Genomic DNA, 26,509 nt, shown 5'->3' with positions numbered 1-26,509 from the left:
AATGACAAACCTTTACAGAGCATTATTGATGCACTGTTAGACTATCCTTATAACTTTGATTTACTGAGACAATATCATGAATAACAACTTTTATATTTAATAATTTAGCTTGTCATAAATCAGTCAGTGTCATGATGGGTCATATCTATTTATGATTATATATTTTAATCTATTATCGATCTCTCTGTCTCTCTCTTTCTCCCAACGTTCCCCCCTCCTTCAGGAACTTCTCCCAGACCTTCATATCCACTTCCAGGCCCAGAGTTTCCACACCTCTATGTATGCCTCGTCCTGGTTCCTCACCATCTTCCTCACCTCATTCCCTCTCCCTGTTGCCACCAGGATCTTTGATATCTTCATGTTAGAGGTGAGTCCACATCCCTCAACTGTATACCAAAACAAGTGTCAGGGCTGCCATTTTGCTGATAAACAAATCCCAGATTGTAGCTTTAAAGAATTATTTCTGATTTACTCATGTTTGACAATCTACTTCTAGTCTACCGAGTGAGTCTAGAATATAGTTTGTATTACAGCAAACACAATGGGCTGTGAGTAAATGCAAGCATTTTGCACCCTCTGGTGGCCTTGGCCAAAAGCCCATAACTTAAAATCTTATGGACTAAAATTCGATTTCACCTCATTAACACAGTGCTTCTTTTGTCTCAGGGTCTGGAGATAGTGTTCCGTGTGGGGCTGGCCATCCTACAGATGAATCAGGCAGAACTCATACAGCTTGATATGGAGGGAATGTTACAGGTAAGATTGAGCAGCCATAAACATTGGAATAACAACCCCGTCTGAGTTAATGCACACAATTATCAATTCAATACACTTTTTTCATCCCTGAGGGGCATTTATTGCCAGCAGGCATAAGATGCATAATCTGGTCCCAGATCTGTTTGTTCTGTTGTGTCAATGACCATAAGAGTTGGCTAGACCGCATAAACTGATCTGGAACCAGGCTTATGGCATACAGATTGAAAGACAAACGCACTCGAAGTTGCTTTATGTGAGCATGTATGTCTGGTCCTCACCCATTGTCTTCCCTGCTCTGCTGTAGTACTTTCAGAGGGTCATTCCCCACCAGCTGGAAAGTGGACCAGACAAGGTCATCCTGGCTGCTTATAATGTCAAGTACAACGCCAAGAAGATGAAGAAGTGAGTAGTACATTTCTGCTTGCTCTCTGTGGTCTAGGCCGGGTTACTGGAGATTTATGCTTGAAGCAAGTACAAGTGTTGGCGGTGCTCTGTATTGATGCTGTATGACTCCTGTTTTCAGGTTGGAAAAGGAATACACTACAATCAAAACTAAGGAGATGGAGGAGCAGGTGGAGATTAAGGTGAGTGGTGGCGCAGTAGCCTACGTTTTTAGTTTGGCAGTAGTACAGTGCGCTCTTATAGTCATCACATCAGTACAGCTCCATTTGTTCACTATAACCGCACTCTCCCTAAGCCGAGTGCACTGTACTTAAAAACCCAGTTCTGTATGATGTTTGGAATAATTATTGTGTGTTGCGTGTCTTTGTTTTGCAGAGGTTGCGCACAGAGAACCGACTGCTGAAACAGAGGATAGACACACTGGAGAAAGTGAGTGAAAAGGAGGAGGAGAAGTTGAACCGTGGCTCTCCTTGCCATCCTATGTCATGACACCAGTCATAATAAGAAGCCATATTATACCAGTGAACGCTTGTCGTGGCTATTCACACAACAAAACCATAACCCCCTACATTAAACCATCAAGCGCTTGTTCATGCGTCTCTTGTTGGTCACTAAAGACACATGGCGGAGTCTTGTTGTTACTAACTGGGCTGTGAGTGTTGTCGGTGTGTATCTTATTGGATAAATGGATCCTAGTTGGCTTTGGAATCGAAGTCTTCCATTGATATGCATGTCTCAGTCTTGAGATCCACACTCAGGACCAGTTAAGCCAGACTCTAAAACTGTAGCTGGCTGTGGAGCTCCACAAGGCTACATTCTGGGGCTCTTTGTAATTCCACCGGACACTAACTAACTAAAGCTGTAAAACGCCTGACGGACTCACTGTGAGAGGGATGGCTGTACACTCTAAGATGATGCAGAGGAGCACTGCATGCCAGAGTACACGGCTGCCTTTGTTGTGCATGTTGTTGGGATCCTCCTCTGTGTTTGTCAGAGCACAAAGATACAGGCATTGCCAGGCCTGGTCAGAGTACCAGGGCGCCATGCAGAGGCTTGAGTATCTGTCCCAAATGACCAGGCTCTGTCTGGGACATAACCACTCACTCATATAACAGTATCGCTTCAAACAACAGTCGACGACTGCAACGTCATACCCAAAATATTAACTGGAATGACACAACAGCTTCTAAAACTTAACCGTGTGGCACGAACTTAAAAAGCATGGCTTCATCTAAACAACTGTTATTTTGCTGTTTTATAGCTAACTTCTAATGCTGCTTTTCCTCTTAGCCCCGTTCAGCCTTAGTCTTCTGCTTTGCCTGTTTGAAACTCATCACCATGTGTCTCTCACCACCACCACCTAATTCTCACTTTGTCACCACTTTATCCCCCACAACCTTACCACGACGACTTATCACCACCACACCTGAAGACCATGTTCCTTTTCTACCTCCGAAACTGGCTAAATTACTAAGACACTATGTGGCGTATCCTAACCTTTCCCATTGACATTAATGCACGGCTAACTGAAAATTCAACTGAAGTGGAATTTAAGATTTCTCGAATTGTTCATAAATAATGTATAGACTTAATCGGTTGCCAAAATGACGGAGGAAGGACAATGAACATTGAATTTCCCTTTTCAAAAACAAAATCAAGTGTTTTGTTTATATTTAGGTTATAACTGTTATTTGGTCTCTCTCTTTGCTTTATCTCTCTTGTGGATATTTCTGTTTTGTAGGAAAGTGCTTCATTGGCAGATAGATTGATCCAGGTATAAACCTTATTTTTCTCCTCCTTTACCCCCCCCCATCTCACATTGCAATTTTCACCACTTAGATTTCTCTGTATCTCAATGTAGCTTTGCATGCTCATAATTTTACCTTTAAATGATGGCACAATAAATGTCTTTCCGATTACAGTATTTTTTTTATCAATTAATGTAAAATGAGGACATTGAAATCAGAAAAAATAACTAATCTCCCAGCATGCGCATGTATCTCGAACCATGCCAAAACAAAATGCTTAGAGCTATCAATCAGTCAACCAATAAGACTGTCAAAACATTTGCAGAGAAAAAAAACAGCATGCGTTTCTAAACTCCAAATCCCATTTTTAAATAATCTTTGATTTGCCCACCCCTTCCGTCCATCCCACCCCCGTGGTGCACCCTGCTCATCCGACCCCTCGCTTGGTTATGTCCTAAAGGGACAAGTGACGCGTGCCCAGGAGGCAGAGGAGACCTACCTGGTCATGCGGGAGCTGGCCACGGTCAGGCAGCAGAGCGAAGAGGCCACAGCTCAGCTGGAGCTAGCACAGAGCACCATCAGGGATCTCCAGCAGAGACCCCTATTGGTAAGGAGAAGCACAGTGCTCAAGTTGAAGGTCCTGTATGGCTCAGTTGGTACAGTGGTGATCAGGGGGGGCACAATGTGAGGATAAGCTTAATTCTATGTAAAAAAAAAAATGCATATTTAAATATGCCTCTTGAGCTGTCTGTATCCTCCTGACTGGTGTGTATTATTATTATTATTATTATTATTATATATCGTTTTTATATATATATATATATATATATAAAGCAAGCAATTAGTAAATGTACATTTACTAATTGCTTGCTTTTCTAAAGTCTAGCAACCTTGCCATCAGGCATGCCATCTAAGCTAGACAAGCTAGCTAATATAACTTGATTGATGGTCTGAAATGTCTTCTTGGGAGATTGGGAACCTATCTGGTCTAGCTAAAGACAACTTTATACAGTTGATAGGTGGCTAGTAGTATTACAGAGAAACAAGAAAAATATATGTTTGTATTTAATTTTAAACAGGGCAGATCTGATGGGGCACGTGCACCTGTGCCGCCTCTGGTGGTGATGGAAATGCAGGAGACACGTTCTTACAAAAATTGTATGTACTCACTGTACTGTAAACTGCTTTGGATTTAAGCGCCTTCGTAAATGGCAGTATTACAGTGCCCTCAATGGGAGGGGTGATCACCAGGCCTGGCCAATTGAAATGTGTACATTGCTTAGCACTAAATCTGCAGTGAGTGATGATAACAGTGGATATGGATTCTCCCTACCTCTCCACTGCAGAACGCACTCGCTCTCTCTCACTATACATAATGATCCTGTTTGCATGCATGACTTGAAATCGGGACATGCTGTTTGACACAGTTCAGCCACCTTTTTCATCCGTTAACATACTCCCAGGAAAGGATTCATGAATTTATAAGCATCTGATGTATGGCTGTGGAATGGATGGTACCCCGGCCAGCAGCACCCTCTCTTGGTGCTGTATATCCTTTGGTCAAACAGACCCCTTAAATATTGATGAGGTGAAACATGTTGTGATAATGTCTGCACTGCGGTGAATGAAGCAGTGTTTTGCATAATGTGCTGCTATATCCATTAACCATTTATAATGACTTGGAAGAGGGAGGCTCATTTGTTCTCCTAGAGAGGAAATCAATGGTGCAGAGAATGTTTTTGAAAGTGAAGTGCCATACTTCTTGGTTTATTTTAGAGGAGTTGTTAGCGGCGAGCAGTTGAACTAGGTAGCTAGCTTCTTCTAGGTAGCTAGCTTCTTCTAGGTAGCTAGCTTCTTCTAGGTAGCTAGCAAATAGTTTTTTTTGTTTTACAATACTACAGTGTGTTTGATATATATATATATATATATATATATATATATAATACACACACACACACAGTGGAAGTTGGAAGTTTGCATACACCTTAGCCAAATACATTTAAACTCAGTTTTTCACAATTCCTGACATTTAATCCTATTAAAAATTCCCTGTCTTAGGTGAGTTAGGATCACTACTTTTTATTTTAAGAATGTGAAATGTCAGAATAATAGTGGAGAGTGATTTATTTCAGCTTTAATTTCTTTCATCACATTCCCAGTGGGTCAGAAGTTTACATACACTCAATTCGTATTTGGTAGCATTGCCTTTAAATTGTTTAACTTGGGTCAAACATTTCGGGTAGCCTTCTACAAGCTTCCCACAATAAGTTGGGTGAATTTTGGCCCATTCCTCCTGACAAAGCTGGTGTAACTGAGTCAGGTTTGTAGGCCTCCTTGCTTGCACACGCTTTTTCAGTTCTGCCCACAAATTTTATACAGGCTTGAGGTCAGGGCTTTGTAATGGCCACTGCCAATACCTTGATTTTGTTGTCCTTAAGTCATTTTGCCACAACTGTGGAAGTATGCTTGGGGTCATTGTCCATTTGGAAGACCCATTTGCGACCAAGCTTTAACTTCTTGACTGATGTCTTGATGTTGCGTCAATATATCCTCATAATTTCCCTTCCTCATGATGCTATCCATTTTGTGAAGTGCACCTGTCCCTCCTGCAGCAAAGCACCCCCACAACGATGCTGCCACCCCCGTGCTTCACGGTTGGGATGGTGTTCTTCGGCTTGCAAGCTTCCCCCTTTTTCCTCCAAACATAATGATGGTCATTATGGCTAAGCAGTTCTATTTTTGTTTCATCAGACCAGAGGACATTTCTCCAAAAAGTACAATCTTTGTCCCCATGTGCAGTTGCAAACCGTAGTCTGGCCTTTCTTATGGTGGTTTTGGAGCAGTGGCTTCTTCCTTGCTGAGCGGCCTTTCAGGTCATTTCGATATAGGACTCGTTTTACTGTGGATATAGATAATTTTGTACCTCTTTCCTCCAGCGTCTTCACAAGGTCCTTTGCTGTTGTTCTGGGATTGATTTGCACTTTTCCCACCAAAGTACGTTCATCTCTGGGAGACAGAACGCGTCTCCTTCCTGAGTGGTATGACGGCTGTGTGGTCCCATGGTGTTTATACTTGCATACTACTGTTTGTACAGATGAATGTGGCACTTCAGGCATTTGGAAATTGCTCCCAAGGATGACCCGGACTTGTGGAGGTCTACAATTTTTTTTCTGAGATCTTGGCTGATTTCTGTAGATTTTCCCATGATGTCAGGCAAAGAGGCGCTGAGTTTGAAGGTAGGCCTTGAAATGCATCCAAGCTTCTAAAGCCATGACATCATTTTCTGAAAATTTCCAAGCTGTTAAAAGGCACAGTGAACTTAGTGTATGTAAACATCTGACCCACTGGAATTGTGATACAGTGAATTTTAAGTGAAATAATCTGTAAACAATTGTTGGAAAAAGTGCTTGTCATGCACAAAGTAGATGTCCTAACCGACTTCCCAAAACTATAGTTTATTAACAAGAAATTTGTGGAGAGGTTGAAAAACAAGTTTTAATGACTCCAACCTAAGTGTTTGTAAACTTCCGACTTCAACTGTATATACCTGAGTGAAAATGTATAGCATGTATATTGTTATACATTACATTTGTATTGTTTCGAGACAGTGTGATTTGAAGTCGGTCATTTGAATTACCAGTTATTTCAAGATTCAACATAATATTTCTACTCAGAGACCAACCTTAAGGACACTGGGCCGGTTTCCCGGAGTCATATAAAGCTCTGACTCTAGATTGCTTCCTTACTCTCTCTTCTTCCTCTCTCCTCTTCCTCCTGCTTCCTCCCTATGTAGAAGGGCATCCCGCGCTACACAGAGGAGTCCATCCTGCAGTTGGAGAGAGAGCTGGTTCAGGCCAGGCTAAAGGAGGCTGAGTCCCAGTGTGCCCTCAAGGAGATGCAAGACAAGATCCTGGACATAGAGAAGGTGTGTTACCTGGCTCAAACTGTCTATCATCAATTCACACACTGTCACGGTGCCTCCTAGTCCCACACCTTTGTCAGGCATTCCACATGGAATAGGCAAACATTGTGGGATATTGCAGATATAAATGTCATGACCAGAGTGGACGTGATTCCTTTTTTTATATGTAGAGACTAGGTTTTTTTTCTTCTTCTAAGTACCGTAAATTCCGGACTATAAGCCGCAACTTTTTTTCCCAGGTTTTGAACCTCGCGGCTTAAACAATGACGCGGCTAATATGGATTTTTCCCGCTTTCAATTTTTTTTTTCCAAAAAAAAACATTCTGTGACGTGCTCAGTTTTTTGGCGGCATGAAGCTTTCATTAGACCAATGAAATTGCCGAACGGGTTAAGGTCAAACAACTTTTTGGTTTACTGTTTAGATTAAATCGAGCACTCTCAAACTTCCCATCATTCTGATTACGGTAGTCATTTTGTCACCCTCATCATGGCAAAGACACGGAGAAATGCATATGATGCAGCTTTCAAGTTGAAGGCGATTGATCTGGCTGTTGGAAAAGGAAATAGAGCTGCTGCACGGGAGCTTGGTCTTAATGAGTCGATGATAAGACGTTGGAAACGGCAGCGTGAGGAATTGACTCAGTGCAAAAAAACAACTAAAGCTTACTGCTAATTTTTTATTTTTGTTACAAGCCGTGTTTCGTTAAAGCCTGTGTAAAGTTCTTTTGTTTCAATGTACCGGTAGGCACCTGCGGCTTATAGACATGTGCGGCTTATTTATGTTCAAAATATATATTTTTTTAATTTTTCAGTGCGTGCGGCTTATATTCAGGTGCGCTTAATAGTCCGGAAATTACGGTAAACATTTAAATCGGAAAATTCCACAATGTTGTGCCCTGCTGAACACATCCCTGGTATTTTACTGTCCCGTGATATAAGCATCCTGAAGTTGAGTCTTCTCAGTCATTGTTTTGGTTGCATGTCCCCCAGAGGAACACGTCTCTGCCAGATGACACCAACGTGGTGCGGTTGCAGGAAGAGCTGATAGCAGTGAAGCTGAGAGAGGCTGAGGCTGTGATGGGGCTGAAGGAGCTCAGACAACAGGTCAGAGACCTGGAGGAGCACTGGCAGGTGAGGATGAACATCTATTCTCCACACCATACACACACATGGAAGATTCAAACACATTAACAAATAACATTTTATTGGTCACATACACGTGTGTAGCAGATGTTACTGCGGGTGTAGCGAGATGCTTGTTCTTCTAGTTCCGACAGTGCAGCAATATCTAACAAGTAATATCTAACAACTTCACAACATATACCAAATACACACACATCTAAGTAAAGGAATGGAATTAAGAATATATAACTATATGGATGAGCAATAAAACTTTCCTTCTGTAGGTCTATAGTGTATTGAATCTGATGAACTTAAAATATAATTTGTTATGTGTTTGACTTGACTAGCTCAGCTGTACCATGAGTACTCCTGCCCAAGACACATCACTAAGAGACCCAGAGAGGATTAACATGAATATACCCGATGTAAATGTTAAATGTATTTTTGTCATCTTGCTCAATCTCCATGTGTGTATGAGTTGAGGACTGCTATTTTAGGTGTGTCGAGTCCGAACATCTTTGGTTGACTGTGTGCTTCCCCCCTCTCCCCCTGGTCCTACAGCGTCACCTGGCGCGTACGGCAGGCCGCTGGAAGGACAACCCTAGGAAGAATGCTGTGTCTGAGCTGCAGGATGAGCTGATGAGTGTCAGGCTACGGGAGGCTGAGGCCCAGGCAGAGCTCAGAGAGACACGTCAGAGGATGATGGAGCTGGAGACACAGGTCAGTCAGACACACACAGGTCAGGCTTTGGAGAAATATTAGTCGTGTACCAATTATGGCTGTCAAATGATTAAAATAATTGAGTACATTTTTGAATTTGCTCAAGTATTAATTAATCTTCAGGCATTCTAAATGAGTGTGATTATAGTAAAAAAGAACTGGCTTTATGGGTTCAAAGAACAAAGACCTTTTAAATATGTCCAACAATTATGAAAACACTGTAACCATCTGTCCTGTTCAGATAACTTTACACACATAGGCCTCCACACTCGCCCTCTCGCTGGGCGAGGTAGTTTTGTATGGCCTGGTGCTCCGGGTGGGCGGAGTTTGCACATTTTAGGCCATTCCATTGGTCCATAAGTGAAATCTCCACCCATCCGGGGCACCAGGCAATACAAAACGAACTCGCCCACTTACTCCCGCTCTCACACACATCCTCTGTCACACACACACACACACACACATACACACACACACACACACACAATTATACACACCCCACCTTTAGAAATATCTTTGAGAAGCCTATTCCTTTTCAGTTCTTCCTGTACCATCCAAATTTGTGCATAGCCTAGTCAGTGGTCAAGTTATCAGGTTGATAGCTAGTTAGGTAACATGACTACCTAGCTAAACAATGTTTGTTATCAAAGTAGTTTAACTTCTATGGGCTAGTCCCATCTGCGGGACACAGCCAGTGAAATATGAGGGCGGAAAATTCAAAAACAACAAAATGTCATAATTCAACTTTCTCAAACATATGACTATTTGACACCATTTTAAAGATACACTTCTCGTTAATCTAACCACATTGTCCGATTTCAAAAAGGCTTTACAGCGAAAGCAAAACATTAGATTATGTTAGGAGAGTACAGAGACAAAAATAATCACACAGCCATTTTCCAAGCAAGCATATATGTCAATAAAACCCAAAACACAGCGAAATGAAGCACTAACCTTTGACGATCTTCATCAGATGACACTCCTAGGACATTATGTTACACAATACATGTATGTTTTGTTCGATAAAGTTCATATTTATATCCAAAAACAGCATTTTACATTGGCGCGTGATATTCAGAAAATGTATTCCCACCAAAACGTCCGGTGAATGTGCACATCAATTTACAAAAATACTCATCATAAACGTTGACAAAATACATAACAATTATTTTAAGAATTATAGATAAACTACTCCTTTATGCAACCGCTGTGTCATTTTAAAATAGCTTTACGGAGAAAGCACATTTTTCAATATTCTGAGTACATAGCTCAGCCATCACGGCGAGCTATTCAGACACCCGCCAAATTCGGGGCAACCTAAACTCAGAATTAGTATTAGAAATATTGTATTACCTTTGCTGATCTTCGTCAGAATGCACTCCCAGGACTGCTACTTCCACAAGAAATGTTGTTTTTATTCCAAATAATCCATATTTATGTCCAAATACCTCCGTTTTGTTCGTGCGTACAGATCACTTATCCAAAGGCATAATGCGCGAGCGCGGAACGAGAGACAAAGTCAAAATGCTCCATTACTGTACTTAGAAGCATGTCAAACGCTGTTTAAAATAAATCTTTATGGTATTTTTAACGTAAAATTGCGATAATATTCCAACCGGACAATAGCATATTCATTCAAGAAGAAAAAGGAGGGGTGCGCTCGCGGGATCGAGCATATCCAATCCCTTTGTTTTGCCAGGCAGACCACTCAGTAACTGAGACTATACTCTGCCCAATGACAGGAAAATGCTCAAACCACTTTCTGAAGGCTTTAGACAGCCAATGGAAGCCTTAGGAAGTGCAACGTCACCCCACAGACACTGGAGCTTCGATAGAGAATCAAAAGAACTACAATTCCCAGACTTTTCACTTCCTGCTTGGATTTCTCTCAGGTTTTTGCCTGCCATATGAGTTCTGTTATACTCAGACACCATTCAAACAGTTTTAGAAACTTCAGAGTGTTTTCTATCCAAATCTACTAATAATATGCATATTCTAGTTTCTGGGCCAGAGTAGTAACCTGTTTAAATTGGGTACGTTTTTCATCTGGCCATGAAAATACTGCCCCCTAGCCCAGACAGGTTAAAATGGCCCGTGACATGCTCATGAATCCGCGGCAGAAAGAAAAAACATAGCTCCAGTAATATTGGGCATAACCTAGACAAGATTTTGGCAAGAGGCACAAGGTCTTCAGCAATGTAAAGGCACTAGTATTGACCGTAACTGTGTTCCGTGTTGTGTTATGCGCTTAAAAGGTTCCGTTCTGTGAAATGGAGATGCGATTAACGGCATCAAACATTTTTGCGGTGTTTAACCCCTGTGCGGCCTCCGTCCCACATCCAGCAAAAAATCATATCGCCATTAGCATAACAAAATGTAATAATTTTTTTTTCAATTTTTTTTTTCAAATTATATTGGTTTATACATACACCTCTCCTGAATCGAACCACGTTGTCCGATTTCAAAAAGGCTTTACAGCAAAAGCAAAACATTAGATTATGTTAGAGGAGTACATCGTAAAAGTAGCCACATAGCCATTTTCCGACCAACCACATGCATCACAAATAACCAAAAAACAGCTAAATGCAGCACTAACCTTTTACAAACTTCATCAGATGACACACCTAGGACATCATGTTACACAATGCATGCATTCTTTTGTTCGATAAAGTTCATATTTATATATAAAAACAGCATTTTACATCGGCGCGTGACGTTGACTAACTATTTTCCCTCAAATGCATCCCGGGAAACAGTGCTACAATTTACTCAATTACTATTCGAAAACATTTTAAAAATGTAATATTGTCATTCTAAGATTTATAGATGAATATCTCTTGAAAGCACCTGTAATACCAGATTTAAAAATAACTTTACTGGGTAATCACACTTTGCGATAAAAGGGGATGCGATACTCAGAAAATTACCTAGTAAATACAGCTCTGCGCCATCTTGGAACAATCGCATATCACATCTAATCTTGTATACTATTGTCAATAATCCCTTACCTTTGGTTGTCTTTATCAGAAAGCACTTCCAGGAATCCCAGGTCCACAACAAATGTATTTTCGTTCGAAAAAGTCCATCCTTTATGTTCCATTAGCTTGCTGTTGTTAGCGTGTCTGAAAGCTGATCCATTTCGGAAAAAAAAAAACATTTTCCCCCCATTTAGGTTCGTTCAAACATGTCAAACGTTGTATAACATAAATCTTCAGGGCCTGTTTCAACAAGAGAGCCAATAAGATTCGAGGGGGACGATTGTATTGTGTTTCAAAACGTTTCGAAAGGAGGGGGTAGACAGGGCCGCCGGCGTCATAATGGTGATGGCCCTCCTCCTGTGACCAATTTCAACAGCGTGTCATTCTGTCAGTTTCCACAGTAGAAGGCTCAAACCACTTTGTAAAGACTGGGGACATCTAGTGGAAGCAATAGGAAGTGCTCAATGAACCATAGCTCACGGTGTGATTAATAGGCAAAGATGTGAAGTTGAGTCCACAATTCAGAATTCCACTTCCTGTTTCGATCGGTCTCGGGGTTTTGACTGCCATATGAGTTCTGTTATACTCACAGACACCATTCAAACAGTTTTAGAAACTTTAGGGTGTTTTCTATCCACAAGTATTAATTATATGCATATCCTAGCTTCTGAGTTTGAGTAGTAGGCCGTTTAAAATGGGCACAAATGTTTTTCAAAATGCGCCCCCTATCCTAGGGTAACGCCAAGAGGTTAACATGTCATGCAGCCCTAGTACCAATTTATCTTCACATGCATGTGTGAGAGTAAACAAATTGCCTTTTCCATTGCATTGTCCAACCACTAGGGGGCAGCAGAGGTACATATTCTTTACTGTCAGTAGCTCCCATAAGGATGTGTTGTATTCAGAGTTAAGTTACTACTTTCTAATGTAGTAGGTGAACAATGCCATTAAGCAGATTCAAGCTATAGTACTTGCTTTAAATGGGTTGCCTCTTGTGATATTACAGTGGAGTTGTGAATAGAGACTATTCTAGAATAACAGAAATGTGTGATGAGTAAACTGCCCCCTCCCAATATTTACCTACCATATCCTTCCCCTCCGGCAGAACCAGATCCATAGCAACCAACTGCGTCGGGCGGAGCAGGAGGGGCGGGGCTTTCAGGAGCGTGTGACTGTGCTGACGGCCCAGAATAAGGGCCTACACATTCAGCTGCAGGAGATCAAACGCAAACAGGCAGAGATTGAGTGCAAGGTAAGAAAAAGTATGTGCTGTTGAGATGACTAGAGCCAAGAAAATATCTCAGCCGGCACAGTTTGGTTTGGGTCGGCATGATATTGTGAAATGGGTATGAGTGTATCGGCCCCACAATCAGTCAAACTGGAAATATTTCTCAATCACTGGTTTGATGAGTTGTCAAAAATCATCCTTAATCTGATCCGTTGCTTCTTGTTAAAATCAGATCTTCAGAGTCCAGGTTCTGAAGAGGGAAGCAGTTTTGCTTGACATCTTCAGATAACATCTCTGTGCTGCTGATGTTAAACGTGCGTGTGTGTGTGTGTGTGTGTGTGTGTGTGTGTGTGAAACCTCTGTGCAGCTCAGCAACACCCCTTGTCTCTCTGGGATTACTGCAGGAATCATACTAAACAACTGTTTCAGAAGGTTCAAAGTTTGTGTTAAGAGTAGCACTCAGATGCACGTTGTTGTGACCCTGGTGCTTACAGTGTGTAATGGCTGTCAACATGTCTTTGGTAACACTCTAGAAACATTACTTCAGTTGAGTGACACTGGCCTGACAGTGTTTGTTCATTTGTTTGTTTCAGAACAAGGAGGAGGTGATGGCGGTGAGGCTGAGAGAGGCTGACAACATCGCTGCCATGGCCGAGCTGCAGCAACAGATCTCTGAACTGGAGATACAGGTACAGTACTTAACCCCGGCCTCCCTCCCTCACTGTCACACTAGCTTGGTGCAGAACATTTAGCCTAGTCATGGACTAAAAGTACTTTTAATCTATATTGACAGTACTTCATAGTCCATGACTCTGCTTAATTTGTGTCCAGCCCATAGACTTCTCCTCACCATAACCCACAGTTCAACACTCCATACCCACTCCAACATATGAGCACACAGGCAAACTCTGAGTGCATCAACTCTTGACAGACGCCCCAAGAAGGTTTTACAGTTTAGAGCCTGTATCTATTTGTGTTCTTTGTTGATGTGAGGAAGAAGGTGGGGTATTTTTAAAGTGGCAGTTTACTGCAGAGGTGAAAGGTGAACCAAGAAACCATGATCATCTCCCGGAAGGACAGTGTGACATCTTATAGTCTAGCATATCATACCAACCATGCTCATGCTTGATTTGGTACTCTCAGTTAAACCAGAACTAAAAGCTTGTGTTATTTGGTCAGATATTTTCAACTATGTTTATCATCTGTCGAAGCCAAGCAGTTTAAACACCGCCTTCGCCCAATGCTGATACGTCCAAATAACCTGTGACAAAAACCTAAGACCCTGAACTATGTATTTGGAGATTGAGATCAACCTTTCTCTGAAATAACTGAACATCATGGAAAGGTAGTGTTTTGTACCGTCAGAAGAAAAGATAGGTTAGTGTTTAATGTATTAGCAGCAGCTAAACAGATTGTCTGCCAGTAGAAAATAACCTATGCACTTCCTGTGCTAATGATTTGTCAGATTATTGAAACCTCTGTGTGCGTCTCTTCATATCATGCTGCGGTTCCTTATCTAGTGTGGTGTTGGGGTTGTATGTGTGTAAAACTATACACGATACAACACTAACTCATTTTCTGTCATGAGAATAATCAGGGGAGACTGACAGATTGCTTCAGTTCTTTCCATCAGCTCTGAGTCTGAAGAAATGTTAATGCAGAAGCTTTGATGTCTCAACCCGTCGAGTCAACGTGTTGGTGTTTCAGAAACGTTCCCATCACGAGTTAACTAAGTGTCAGACTGTCTGCTTTCTTCACACCATTGGCCCACACACATACACCCTCTAATATACCCTTTATACCCACAGTTAGCCTATACCACAGAGTTAATTAAAAATGGTGTACAAGAAATAGACAGCCTTATATGCATTGTTAAGCATCTTAAATGTGATATTTTCAAGAACTCACCATTTGAATCCGTGTCAATAGACTTTTTCAAACCAACATCCCTTCCACACACACACACACACACACACACACACACACACACACACACACACACACAAACACACAGTATAGTCAGGTTTTGTTACTAGGCGCTTCAACAACAACAGTGCATCAACACCAGCGTTCACCACTACCGAGTACCGCCCCCCTCACACTCTCTCGTCATCCTATGAAACCATTATTTGCCTCCGATGATAATCTCAATCTTCACTAAACTGAGTTACTTTTTAATCTAGCCTTCTCTGAATATGCTGTGCATAGGATGCTAACAGTCTCTGCCAGACAGACAAAACAGGTATTTTCCCTATGTATAACCACTTTGTGTGGTGCCAGTGACAAACTCTTGGTCTGTGGTTTGGGTACCTGGTTGCAGCTCTTAAGGTTGTGGGTAGATGGCCTGTGTTACCTTAGCTCTCAGTCGCTCTGGTTGTAGACCCAGGGGTAAGAGTACAAGAAAGCAATGACTGATAAATTGCTGTCCACTGCATTTAACACCTCGAATAAAGACCCATAAAAGGAGTCTGATGGCATGCTATAACATGAGAGGTTTGCTCTTTGTGAGCCGCGCCACAGTACAAGTTACTTTTTTCCAAATAATGAAGAAAGTGGGTACTGTCTCGCTCAACCTTAAACTTAGTCTTTGTTGGAGGATGGTTCGCACACAAATAGACAAAAATTGACAACTTCAGAAGTTCCTTTTTTTGTTTCTTTCTCCAAATAGGAATGTATTATGTGTAGCTTTAGTTAACTCATCCAATGAGTGTCGCCCACTTCTGCCCACTGTACCTTGCAGTGTTTCCCTTACCACTGTAGTACTCTTAGCTTGAAAAAGCCCCTGTGACGGCCTGCCTACCTGATCTTCCTCTAACTAAAACATCACTATGGCCCACCTGCACTACCGCCCGCTATTGGAAAGTATTCACAACACGCCAGTGATGTCTATATTTATATCTTGAGTTAAAGAATTTCACAATTATAGGGTCTCAAAGAACCTCCAGTACTAAACTACCATAAATATATCTGTATATAGAGCTCAGTCGATAAAACTGAACGTATAGTCAAATGGACATCATGGTTTTTACATCCATGGTTTTTGCAGTATGAAAGTAGCTGAATGTATGTGTGACCCATGATAATACCACAGCTCGGCTATCTTCTTGTCAAGACAAGAAACCACTTCCTACTGTGAGGCGAAGACAAACTGACAACTAGAACCAGAGGTGACATGTTGGAGGCCTATCTATGATTTTGTCCTTCTGCAGGCATGATATGCTCCCCAGATTTAGATGTATATTTAGCAGGGGGCTTTAGAATGTGCTGTTGCAAATTCAGTGGTTATTAGAGGTTCCTCAGTGTTTTTGGACTCCTCTCTTGAGAATTGTGTCTGCAGTTTTACATGGTGGTTTGCTTTTACAAAGAAATGAAGTGTCATCTCCTTTGTCAAAAAGTCATGTTTCCTGTCTTGTGTTTTCTATAGGTGTTTGTTTTTAACACTAATATAATTAGTGTAACTATTGTTATTGGGGTAACTATTGTTTTTTGGGTCGGACATGATATGTCACAAGATTGCACAGAATCAATCTAACGCTACTCTGCCATATAAACCAAGATTGATTGTAGAGAGAAAACAAGCATGAAACTGAACACGAGATCTGGCCATCTAAACCATGCTGAAATGCCCATCTGTCAGAGGGAAACAAGCCACCATGTCACTAGCCAAAAGCCGTACAACAATAACCACTGGGAGGTCTGGGAAGGCAGGTTGGCGTTTTTTGGGATGATTCTTGTCCTGGAGGCAGAACTGAGCGATTTCCTCTAAATGGGCCAGTTGCAAAGTCGAAGTAGGTTATATTGTAAAAATTCATGAAAACAAAAGTTTTCTTTTTGGTCTTCGTTAAAGGCTATGATTAGGGTTAGCAGTGTGGTTAGGTTTAAAATCAGATTTTATGACTTTGTGACACTGCCAGCTAGTGACCACTCGGCAGAGCTGCCTTCAGAACAACATTCATTATGAAAAAAGCTAACCGGCTGTGGGTGTAGCGTAGAACTAGAGGGGCGCAGGCAGGCGAGGGAAGCCATGTCTGCATCCCAAATGGCACCCTATTCCCTATATAGAATACTACTTTTGACCAAAGCCCAATGGCTGGCCAAAGGCTCTAATCAGTAGTACAGTATATAGGGAATAGGGTGTCATTTGGGATGCACAACATTACTTAAAGACGTTTGACGTGTCTGGCCACAGCCCCTAACCCCCTGGCACCTGGGGATCCACACAGCTGAGTACGAGGAAGTCTTGCTAACTGCCTCTCCCTTATCACTAGCTCTGTCAGGAGGGAGGGAGGGAGGGAGGGAGGCAACCTCAAGAAAAACACAGATTCCAGGAAGAATAACTGTTTTGTAGATCTCACATTGTCAGCTTGTCAGCAGCTTCTCAGGGGCCTAAGCCTACACCCTCAACCTCTCAACCCTTACCTGACCACAGGAACTGAGAGTGTTGTATATATTTTAAGGTGTTGGGTCAGACCGAGATGGTTACCTCACCCACCCCACCCCTGCTTTTAACTTCTTCCACTTTTTACGCTTTCCTGTTCCTGCGTTGCTGGTTGTGTTTAGCCTGAACCCTTCAGCCTGTGCCGGTGCCTCTTACTCTCTCTCTGCTTATATATTCTCCCAGGCTTTAGACAGGATTGATTTGAGGTGTGTATGGGGTATTTGTGTTTGTCTCCTGTGGCTGCAGCTGTCTGCACTGAGGAAGATAAACAGCACACGTGTCATGTTTGACAGTTAAACATACAGTAGCTACTAGCCTCATCCCCAGGGCCCAGAGAGGATAACAACACAAACGACTATAGATACCTTGTTAGCTTGGCTAGGTTCCCCACTTCATCTATGGCTTAGTCAACAGCCACTCTCTACATACTGTATATTTTATGATGCTTCTGTGATGCAAGTTTTCCAGTGATGTGTAGCTGTAGTGTCTCTTGTCTGGTGGTAGTAGTTATCTCCCTCATTCCCTCCTACATTTTTCTACTGAATGTTACAACAGTGCAACCCAACCTGGTCTTGTCAAGTTGCCCTTATAGCAATTAAAGGTTTCCAACTTTTAAAGCATCTGCAGTGACACAAACTTCTTATCTCCTCTCCAGTGTTATGAGTAGCTGAACAATGATAAGTTATGTTTTAAGACGTGTGATTTTCTGTTTATTTCTACAGAAAGAAGAAGGGAAGGTCCAGGGCCAGCTGAACAACACAGACTCCAGTCAGTACATCAGAGACCTGAAGGACCAGATAGCTGAACTCAAACATGAGGTGAGTAGTTACAACAGGGGAATACTGAACCGGGAGAATAACAAACACGTTTGTATCTGTTGTTTTCAGAGACAATTTTGTTAATTGTATTTTTCATGTGTTTTGCTCAGATTTGTCTATTTTGAAGCCAACTGTAGGTTAGAAGTGTAAACTACGCCCAAAAGCTTCCTGCGCTGAGGTTGTTGATTTACCAGCACACACCCCTCTCCTCTCACTCTCATCTTCTAAAAGATAACCCTAAAACCAACTACTCAACATACTGAGAGAGGGCCCAGATTGAATAGAAGAGTCTCATAATCTGCTTTTGCTCCTCTGTGTACACCACAGCTAGCTATTATTACCTGAATTGCTAGATCAAGGATTTAAAGGTTATGAATTTCATCACAGAAATCTACAGGATCAGCAACAGATCGTACAGATTTGACGGTTTGACTTTGACACTATCACTTCAGCAGAGTGGGCCATCTTTGATCAGATTAGTGTCCTTCAAATAATACAAAGACCTGATCAGACCTGAATGAAGGGATCCTAGTAGGATTATATGGGCAGGCCCTGATGCACCCTTTTATTCTGTGTGTGGTGCATGTGCGTGCAATGTATTGTAATATGACATATGGCACATGACTCCAAGAGGCAAAAGAGGAGCGAGAGAGAAGCAAATATTTAATAAGGCCCGATGGGGTGTGGTGTATGGCCAATATACCACGGCTAAGGACTGTTCTTACGTACGCTGCAATACCACAAACCCCAGAGGTGCCTTATTGCTATTATAAACTGGTTACCAACATAATTGGAGCAGTAAAAATACATGTTTTGTTATACCCATGGTATACGGTCTGATATACCACAGCTGTCAGCCAATCAGCATTGAGGGCTCGAACCACCCAGTTGATATACATTTATAAACCACTCTTATTGTGAGAAGAGTGGTAGAAAACCCGTAGAAGAAAAAAGCCATTTGTTTTCTTCCAGCAAATCAATCCTTTACAAGGGAGGTTTCTAAAAAAAGAGGACAACAAAAGGCTGGTGTCTTGTATTTAAACTGAGCTGAGCATTAAATCATGCAGCGTGTCGCTCTGGATCTCCTATCCAGACAGTGCAGGCAGTCCAGGCAAACAGTCGGTCAGGCAGGCCGGCAAACAGTCAGGCAGGCAGAGCCAGTCGGTCAGAACAGAATCCTTCCGCCTCCTCTCTTCTTGCCTGGACTCAGATATGCATCCCAAATGGCACCCTATTCCCTTAACCCTTTGACGCGTACAATCACGTATTTGTGATCATTGTTGAGTGATCCCTGCAGCATACGATCTCAAATATGTGATTGGAACAGTAGAAACAGAACGTACGACGCAACAAACAGCATTGTCTGAACGGCATCTAAATATTTTTTTGTGCTGATGGAAAATAAAGCTATTAAACTTTATTCCTCAATTTTACCTTTTATTGTAAAAGATACATGCGAACTTCATCATCCAAGCATCACACGGAACACTCATTCCGTAAACCAGTCTAAATAACAGGTTGCGCTGTCAAAAAAACAAAACAAAGTTAGCGACCTAACAGCTAGACTAGTTTACAATGTACCACGTCTCTGGTGAGCACAAGAGAATTATGTAATGTTGTTTAGAAAACAGCAGCTAAATTATTTGATGGCAGCCATGTTTGTTTGTTTGACTTGGCGAAAATTCCCTAATCCCAGAATGCCATTCACTACAAGACGCAAATAAACAAAGTCAAAGATGGCTGCGCTCATTGCCTGAAAAACATTAACTTAGTTTAGCCACTTTTCAGCATATTACAAATCGTTGATGTACTTGTTAGTGTATACAAGAACCGGAACATATCACTTGACAAGTCGTTTACTGTTTTTGACAAAGAAAATAAAATGTTTTCACCTCAGATCATCACACCAAATACAAGCCTACTGCCTAGCCTAACCGTAGCGCGAAAGCTAAACGGGGATGAAACCATTTTAGGCGGGTTTGGGGGGGGTTCATTTCATTTGTGAGGGATTTTCAAGTCAATGGGGGGTAGAAATGGGGGAAGGTATCGTGGGGGGATATGCTGCAGGAAATATTACTATGATGGGGGATTTATCAATAAATGAGGGGCAAACACAAGACGTTATAGGCTAAATAAAAATAAAACCCCTGGAAAGGGGGTTCTGAGCTGGCAACCCTGAGGTACCAAAGTTACAATCTGATGCTGTGTTCAAAACAACTGGGAAATCTCAGACTTCAGTGCGTTCAAGACAACTGGGAACTTGGGGGGAGACAAGGTCCGACTCGGGGGGGGGGGGGATCGTTTTGAATGGTCATCCATCTCATAATTCCAACTCTGGAACTCTTTCGAGGGCTCCGACCTGAAGATCATTTGCCGTCATGATTTTACCTACTATTTTTCCAAGTTCACAGTTGTCTTAAACTACAGAAGTCAGTCGAGTGAACTATCCCTTGTTTTAACATATTTGGTCTGACAGACACTTACGTGACAACCAGAATGCGTTGTATGTCGTCAACAAACTTGGCGCCACACATAGCCGGCAAATAGCTTAGCATTAGCTCATCATAATCAGTACAACATTCAAAAAAGTATTTTACACACATATGTGTCCATTACAATCTATGCAAGAATTGCAATGCATGATTTGTCACCAGTACTTGAAAACGTGAATAAAACAGCAAATACATTATGATCCGTACATACATATGGTGTGCTACATCATAAACGACAACACGATATACAGAAAATAAGCCACTTACTTTGATAGGAACGCACACATGTCCAAAGTCCAATTTGTAAGGAAAACAACCATGAAGGCAATGCGGGTGCCAGCCAGAAAATGTGCTGGGGGAAAACGTTTGTGCAAGGCCTGTTCTGAGTAGAGATGCGCAATGTCTTCGTACTTGATCTGGGGGAAACACTAGGGAAGTGCTTGGGCTCTCGTTGAAGAGAGATGTTTGTCCGCTCAATAAAGCCTCAATCATAAATTGTCCACAACATTGAAATGGGCTACTTCTTATGTGAATTAACGAGGCAGAACACACCTCAATTCAAACTGTTAGAAAATAAAACTTGTTAGAAATTATTTTGAAATTGACAAGTTGAAACAGCCTATAGATAATTAGCAGGCAGCGTGCCTTGGTTTGAGGACAGCGTGGGTTAACTGTCCTGTTGCGTAACAATCACATTTTGTAACTGTGAGAGCATTCTGACATCACGCGCATGAAAAAACTCACGCAGGGGCGACGGTTAGAGATATTTGGAACTCACATGTGAAAAGGTTAATAGTGCACTAAATTTGACCATGGTCTGGTCAAACGTAGTGCACAATTAAGGGAATAGAGTGCCATTTGGTCAGAGGTGTTGTAAACGAATGGGCGGCAGTGAAACTATGAAACATGCTGATTGAAGCGTTGGTGGTGTAAGGTTCTAAATGGCCTCATAGCCAGGATCTGGGTGTACAAACTCCCCTGCCTGACCCTCATGACCTGAGAGATCTAATTCTGGAGATACTGCAGTTAGCTGGAAATACTGACTAGACTACTGACTTTTTTTTATTTGCACACAAAATAATACATTTGATTATAAGAATCAAAAGACAAAGTATCAGGATAGGTCAAATAAGAGGTGAATATTCCATTTCTCTCAATGCACAATTATTCGGCCTAATTTATGCATTTCTTGGGGATGGTAGAAGAGCAGTAGTGAGACCAATGGATCAGAGTAGATGGACTTGGACTAAGAAGAAAAAGTGACGCCTCAGTTCTTTTCAATCACACATTCTCATAAGAGAGTAAGGTTTCCAGCCGGCCACAGAGAGTTGAGCTAAACCAAAGTTGACTAATCTCTCCCAGGATCAAAAATAGGTCACGAACGGCTCTTGGTTTTTAGCCCGGAAGTGTCTTTGGACATTTGCATCAGTCAAGTTAACACGGTAGTTTCAAATTACTGATCTCCGTTGTACATTTGTCCTTTTTTACATTTAACAGATTAAGCACTGGTATTTGAGAAAAGTGACAAGTACCGGTACAATAACTAGATTTAGCAATTTCTCTAAGTGTGTCTCTCTCCCTACATGTCTGTCTTTGCGAGGCAGGCTGACCCAGGTGAGTTCTAGGCAGGGCAGGTGTGGTCCAGACCAAGCTTTTGACCTGACCTCTACCCATATTCCACTGGTTTTGCAGCCTATATCTGATGTGTTGTGGGGAAGGGGGGGGCATGGTCAGAGGAGGCTGGTGGGAGGAGCTATAGGAGGACAGGCTCATTGTAATGGCTAGAATTGAATAAATGAAAAGGTATCAAACATATGGAAACAACATGTTTGACTCAGTTCCATTTATTAAATTCCAACCATTACAATGAGCCCGTCCTCCTATATTTCCTCCCAACAGCCGCTTCTGGAACTTGTCTACCCAAATGAGTGTGAACGTGCCCGCTGCATGTGTTTAGAAATTAACCTCCAAGTGTCAAAATTTCAGAACTGATGTTTTCATTGGTGTTGACGTCATTGTCTTTGTTGTAGTTTGTGCGTGTGATTTCTAGAAAGATGAACGACCCTGATGTTCTAATGTGCTTCTGCCTTGGCAATGTATGGATCTTTGATTTTACAATTCCCACTCACCAGTGTGTTTGTTTACATGTCCCCATTATACATTACTCTACATGCTCCTCCTTTAAACGCTTCTCGTCTTTTTCCACAGATCCGCTGCCTAAAAGGCCAGAGGGGGAGCAGCATGTCCAATCAGCCCGCTTTTGATGGGATCCACATTGTCAATCACTACATACCAGATGACGAGTCGTACCACTCCTCGGACGAAGACACAGGTGTAGGCAAGACCCCCTCCCACCTGGACCATCAGCACAGCAGCATCAGCCGCATCAGGCTGCACCCCTCCCTGGGTCTTGGGGACACTGACAGTGAGGGGGATGATGATGGGCAGGGTCTGGTTCTCTCTGTGCCTCCCATTGGCACCCACAAACACACCACCGTGTGACTGGGTGATGGGCACCATCGCTAGACGCCTGGTGGCTGATCAGGGCAGTTCTGATCTGGTACAGTGGGAGAGAGGGGTTGTCCATGGTAGCAAGCCACTCTTCAGGAGAATGGCGTCTGACTGTCTGTGGGACTCCAATGTAGGGAGCTCCTTTCAATGGAATCTTTGGACGCTTGGAATGGAATGTGTGGGCTTTGTCAACAAGTGAAGTCGTAACAGAATCACACCTGTGGTGGAGTTGGTTGTTTTCTTTGTGTGTTGCGTCAGTCTGCTTTACTCTTGTTTTGCCAAAACCCACCTGAAGAGGATCATATCAGTGTGTTGCTCTGGTCTGGACCCCAGGCAGACAGATCAGAGAAGGACAACATGGAGGTTCAAGTAGCCTCCTGAGCTCCACGGAGCTAGGCTGACCACCAGGGGAGTGGACTGGGGTTACCCCGTCCAGGGTGACCCCACCCAGACAACCAAACTACAGGCACTCCCTCAGCCCCACAACCAACCATGGTAATACAGACACAACACAGAGACTGTGCAATAAAATGTTTTATGCTTTATGATGACTATGACACTTCTTTCAATCAGTTTTTATTTTTTTATCGCTTTTATAAGTGAACAATCAATAATGTACAGAGCCCTTTTGTGTGGGTGTCTGTATTATATCAGGAGAGAATAATGTACTGAAGAGTGATGAATGTCTCTAATTGAACATGGTTAATGAGCCCCAGTATCAAACAAAGTGTCAACAAGCATTAGGGTTGTATTCACTAGACACCAAACAAAGGAGGGAAAAAAAGGACCAAAACAGGGAGGGACTAGTGTAGTACCTGTTTTTAACAGCTGATATGTCCCCCATCAGGGGACTACATACTAAATAGATTTTTAGACCAAGGAGTCGGAAATGGAGCTTGCAGTATCTCCAGGAACGGTGTACCACTTCTCTCTCTCAAAAAAAAGAAACATGTTTTTGTTTCAAAACTTGCCGTTTGCAACAATGTGCACTAATGAATACGACCTAGGTTGATATAATGTTGGCTTTTTGGCCTTGAGACATACCTGTCTATCATCAGGCCTGGTATAGGCCTATCCAAAGGTCAATTTGAATCCTGTATACTCCGTATATATGTCATTGTTTGTTTTTCATGTCCATTTTGACTTGGAAATATGTATCTAATGACTTATTGCATATCTGTTTCATGTAGGATGCGGCTGAAAGGGACATATCACTCTAGTTTTGTCAAGACGCACAGATAACTGATTAGCAGACATTTCTTTCAGACGTGGGCTGCGTTCCAATTCTCCACCCTTTTCCAGAAGTGAGCACTTGTTCACTTCCTCATGCATTTAAAAGCATTGGATTGGTGCAAGCATGGCTGAAGGGAGTTTCCACCATATTCCCTACACCAGTGCATTTCTTTTATATCTATGAGGAGGAGTGTACAAGTGCACTCTTCGGGAAAGGGGTAGACTATGGGAACGTAGCCACAGTCTCAATGTACTGTAGATGTTTTCATATATCCTACTTTTCTCTGTTGGGACGATCTTACTTTTGGAGGAAGGACTGATTTAGGATCACTTCATAATTACGTTTCAGCATGTTGGTTAATGGAAGCATGTAACTAGTTTATTAAGTAAACCAGCCCAGATTTAGATGGCTGATTTTGAAATACTGCTATTTCTAAAGTGGGCATATTGATCTTTAAATAAATAAGAATTAAGGGACATAATGTATGAGAACTGTAATCTGAACATAAATAATGTTAAACAGAAGTATTGCTATGTTGTACTTTTGCACGAAATGAATGACGGTCCAAGCCAATGAAACAATCAACTGCATTTGGGAAATAACACTTATCTGAAAATACTAAGAAGATAATTCTAAATGTCTGTCAAATGGCAAACTATTCCCTATGTGTAGTGCACTGCGTTTGTATATTTAGTAGCCAAGGTGTTTCCCTGAGCCTTCGTTAGTAACGTGGCTCTTAAAAACCTTTGCACATCTACGAGTGATCCAGACTACTCCTGGAGCAGTCAAAGTGCATTGCATCTACGAGTGATCCAGACTACTCCTGGAGCAGTCAAAGTGCATTGCATCTACGAGTGATCCAGACTACTCCTGGAGCAGTCAAAGTGCATTGCATCTACGAGTGATCCAGACTACTCCTGGAGCAGTCAAAGTGCATTGCATCTACGAGTGATCCAGACTACTCCTGGAGCAGTCAAAGTGCATTGCATCTACGAGTGATCCAGACTACTCCTGGAGCAGTCAAAGTGCATTGTTGGATGCATTGCCCTTCCGCGTCACTTTATTCACAGATCTCCGCTAAAAATATCCTAAACATCATGATTCTATTGGTCTGACTGTAACTGCCGATATCTTCAGAAGGACGTTAGTTGACTACAAATACAAAGTTGCCAAAGTATTTCAAATTGTTGCAAACAAATCAAAACCTGAGATTATTACACAGATTATTACATGGACTCCAGAGCCTAATTAGGCTATTTCAATCTTATTGAAATCAATTTCATGTTCAATCAATTGAGTTCTAGCTTGCGACTAGGCTACAGTTTGTAATGTTTGCCTCTGTGTGACAACGTATGTAATGATATGCCCAATCTGGGATTTCGTGCATTATTATAAGCATAATAAGCCGTGTCGCCTTCAATAGCCATAGGTGGTGATCTCTCTCTATGAGCTGATCTGTCATCAGTATTGTGGGATAATTATGTTCAAATAAGATTTGAATGGAGAAAGCTGATCCGAGCGCTGTTTTTCTTTCTATCCTATCAGTATCGACACACAGTCTTAAGATGCATTTAGCACACGTTCTCTTTACGTACTTGTTTGGGAAACACTTAAAATTGGCTTGTCAATTACGAGGCATCATGACGCAGTTTTGGCACTTTCAGAGAAAGACAATATAATGCAGTAAAGAGAGAAGTCTACATGGAATAATAACACTATGGAATAATCATTACCACACTCTGAAAACATGTATGTGAAATGAATGTGTTTGAGTTCACAAATAAACTTAACTATTTGATAAACGTTTTCAGTTCTGTTGATGTTATAGATAGTGATGGGCTGTAATAGTAACCATGGTGGAGCAAAATACAATTCCATTCTCACATCTTTTACTGCAGTATCATGTCATTGGTTTCAGATTTTTTTTAAATAACCTTAAAATAGTTTTGGGTTGCATGAATTGATGGGCTTTTACCCTCCCTATATATCATTGTTAGGGGTTCACAGCAAAGCTGTGAAACCTATTGTTCTTCTTAGATCATTTATTTTCCTCGACATGGTTAAATAACTCAAGCATAGATCAACTTTTTTTTTCTTCAAATTTGGCACACAGAAACGAGAGTCCATGTGTAATTTGGTC

The 26,509-nt window shown here is 41.8% G+C and overlaps 1 protein-coding gene across 5 annotated transcripts in view; it reads left to right on the top strand.

Annotated features, from left to right (window-relative positions):
- Nucleotides 1-26,171, top strand: part of evi5b (ecotropic viral integration site 5b) — a 61,579-nt gene extending 35,408 nt beyond the window's left edge. For 4 of the 5 annotated variants that reach the window (XM_029707727.1, XM_029707728.1, XM_029707729.1 and 1 more), the window contains 14 exons: nt 224-367; nt 667-756; nt 1,061-1,158; nt 1,280-1,340; nt 1,534-1,587; nt 2,900-2,932; nt 3,367-3,513; nt 6,700-6,831; nt 7,819-7,959; nt 8,512-8,670; nt 12,754-12,900; nt 13,470-13,565; nt 18,037-18,132; nt 22,833-26,171. In XM_029707727.1, the coding sequence (XP_029563587.1) occupies nt 224-367; nt 667-756; nt 1,061-1,158; nt 1,280-1,340; nt 1,534-1,587; nt 2,900-2,932; nt 3,367-3,513; nt 6,700-6,831; nt 7,819-7,959; nt 8,512-8,670; nt 12,754-12,900; nt 13,470-13,565; nt 18,037-18,132; nt 22,833-23,126 (1,692 nt within the window). In that variant the 3' untranslated portion in view covers nt 23,127-26,171. The remainder of the gene's footprint in view (nt 1-223; nt 368-666; nt 757-1,060; nt 1,159-1,279; nt 1,341-1,533; nt 1,588-2,899; nt 2,933-3,366; nt 3,514-6,699; nt 6,832-7,818; nt 7,960-8,511; nt 8,671-12,753; nt 12,901-13,469; nt 13,566-18,036; nt 18,133-22,832) is intronic. The other variant, XM_029707730.1, reaches the window with a different exon arrangement.
- The last annotated feature ends 338 nt before the right edge of the window (nt 26,172-26,509 follow it).

Source organism: Salmo trutta, chromosome 22 (genome assembly GCF_901001165.1).
Source record: "Salmo trutta chromosome 22, fSalTru1.1, whole genome shotgun sequence".
Taxonomy (NCBI): Eukaryota; Metazoa; Chordata; class Actinopteri; order Salmoniformes; family Salmonidae; genus Salmo; species Salmo trutta.
This window is presented reverse-complemented; position numbering and strand designations above follow the sequence as displayed.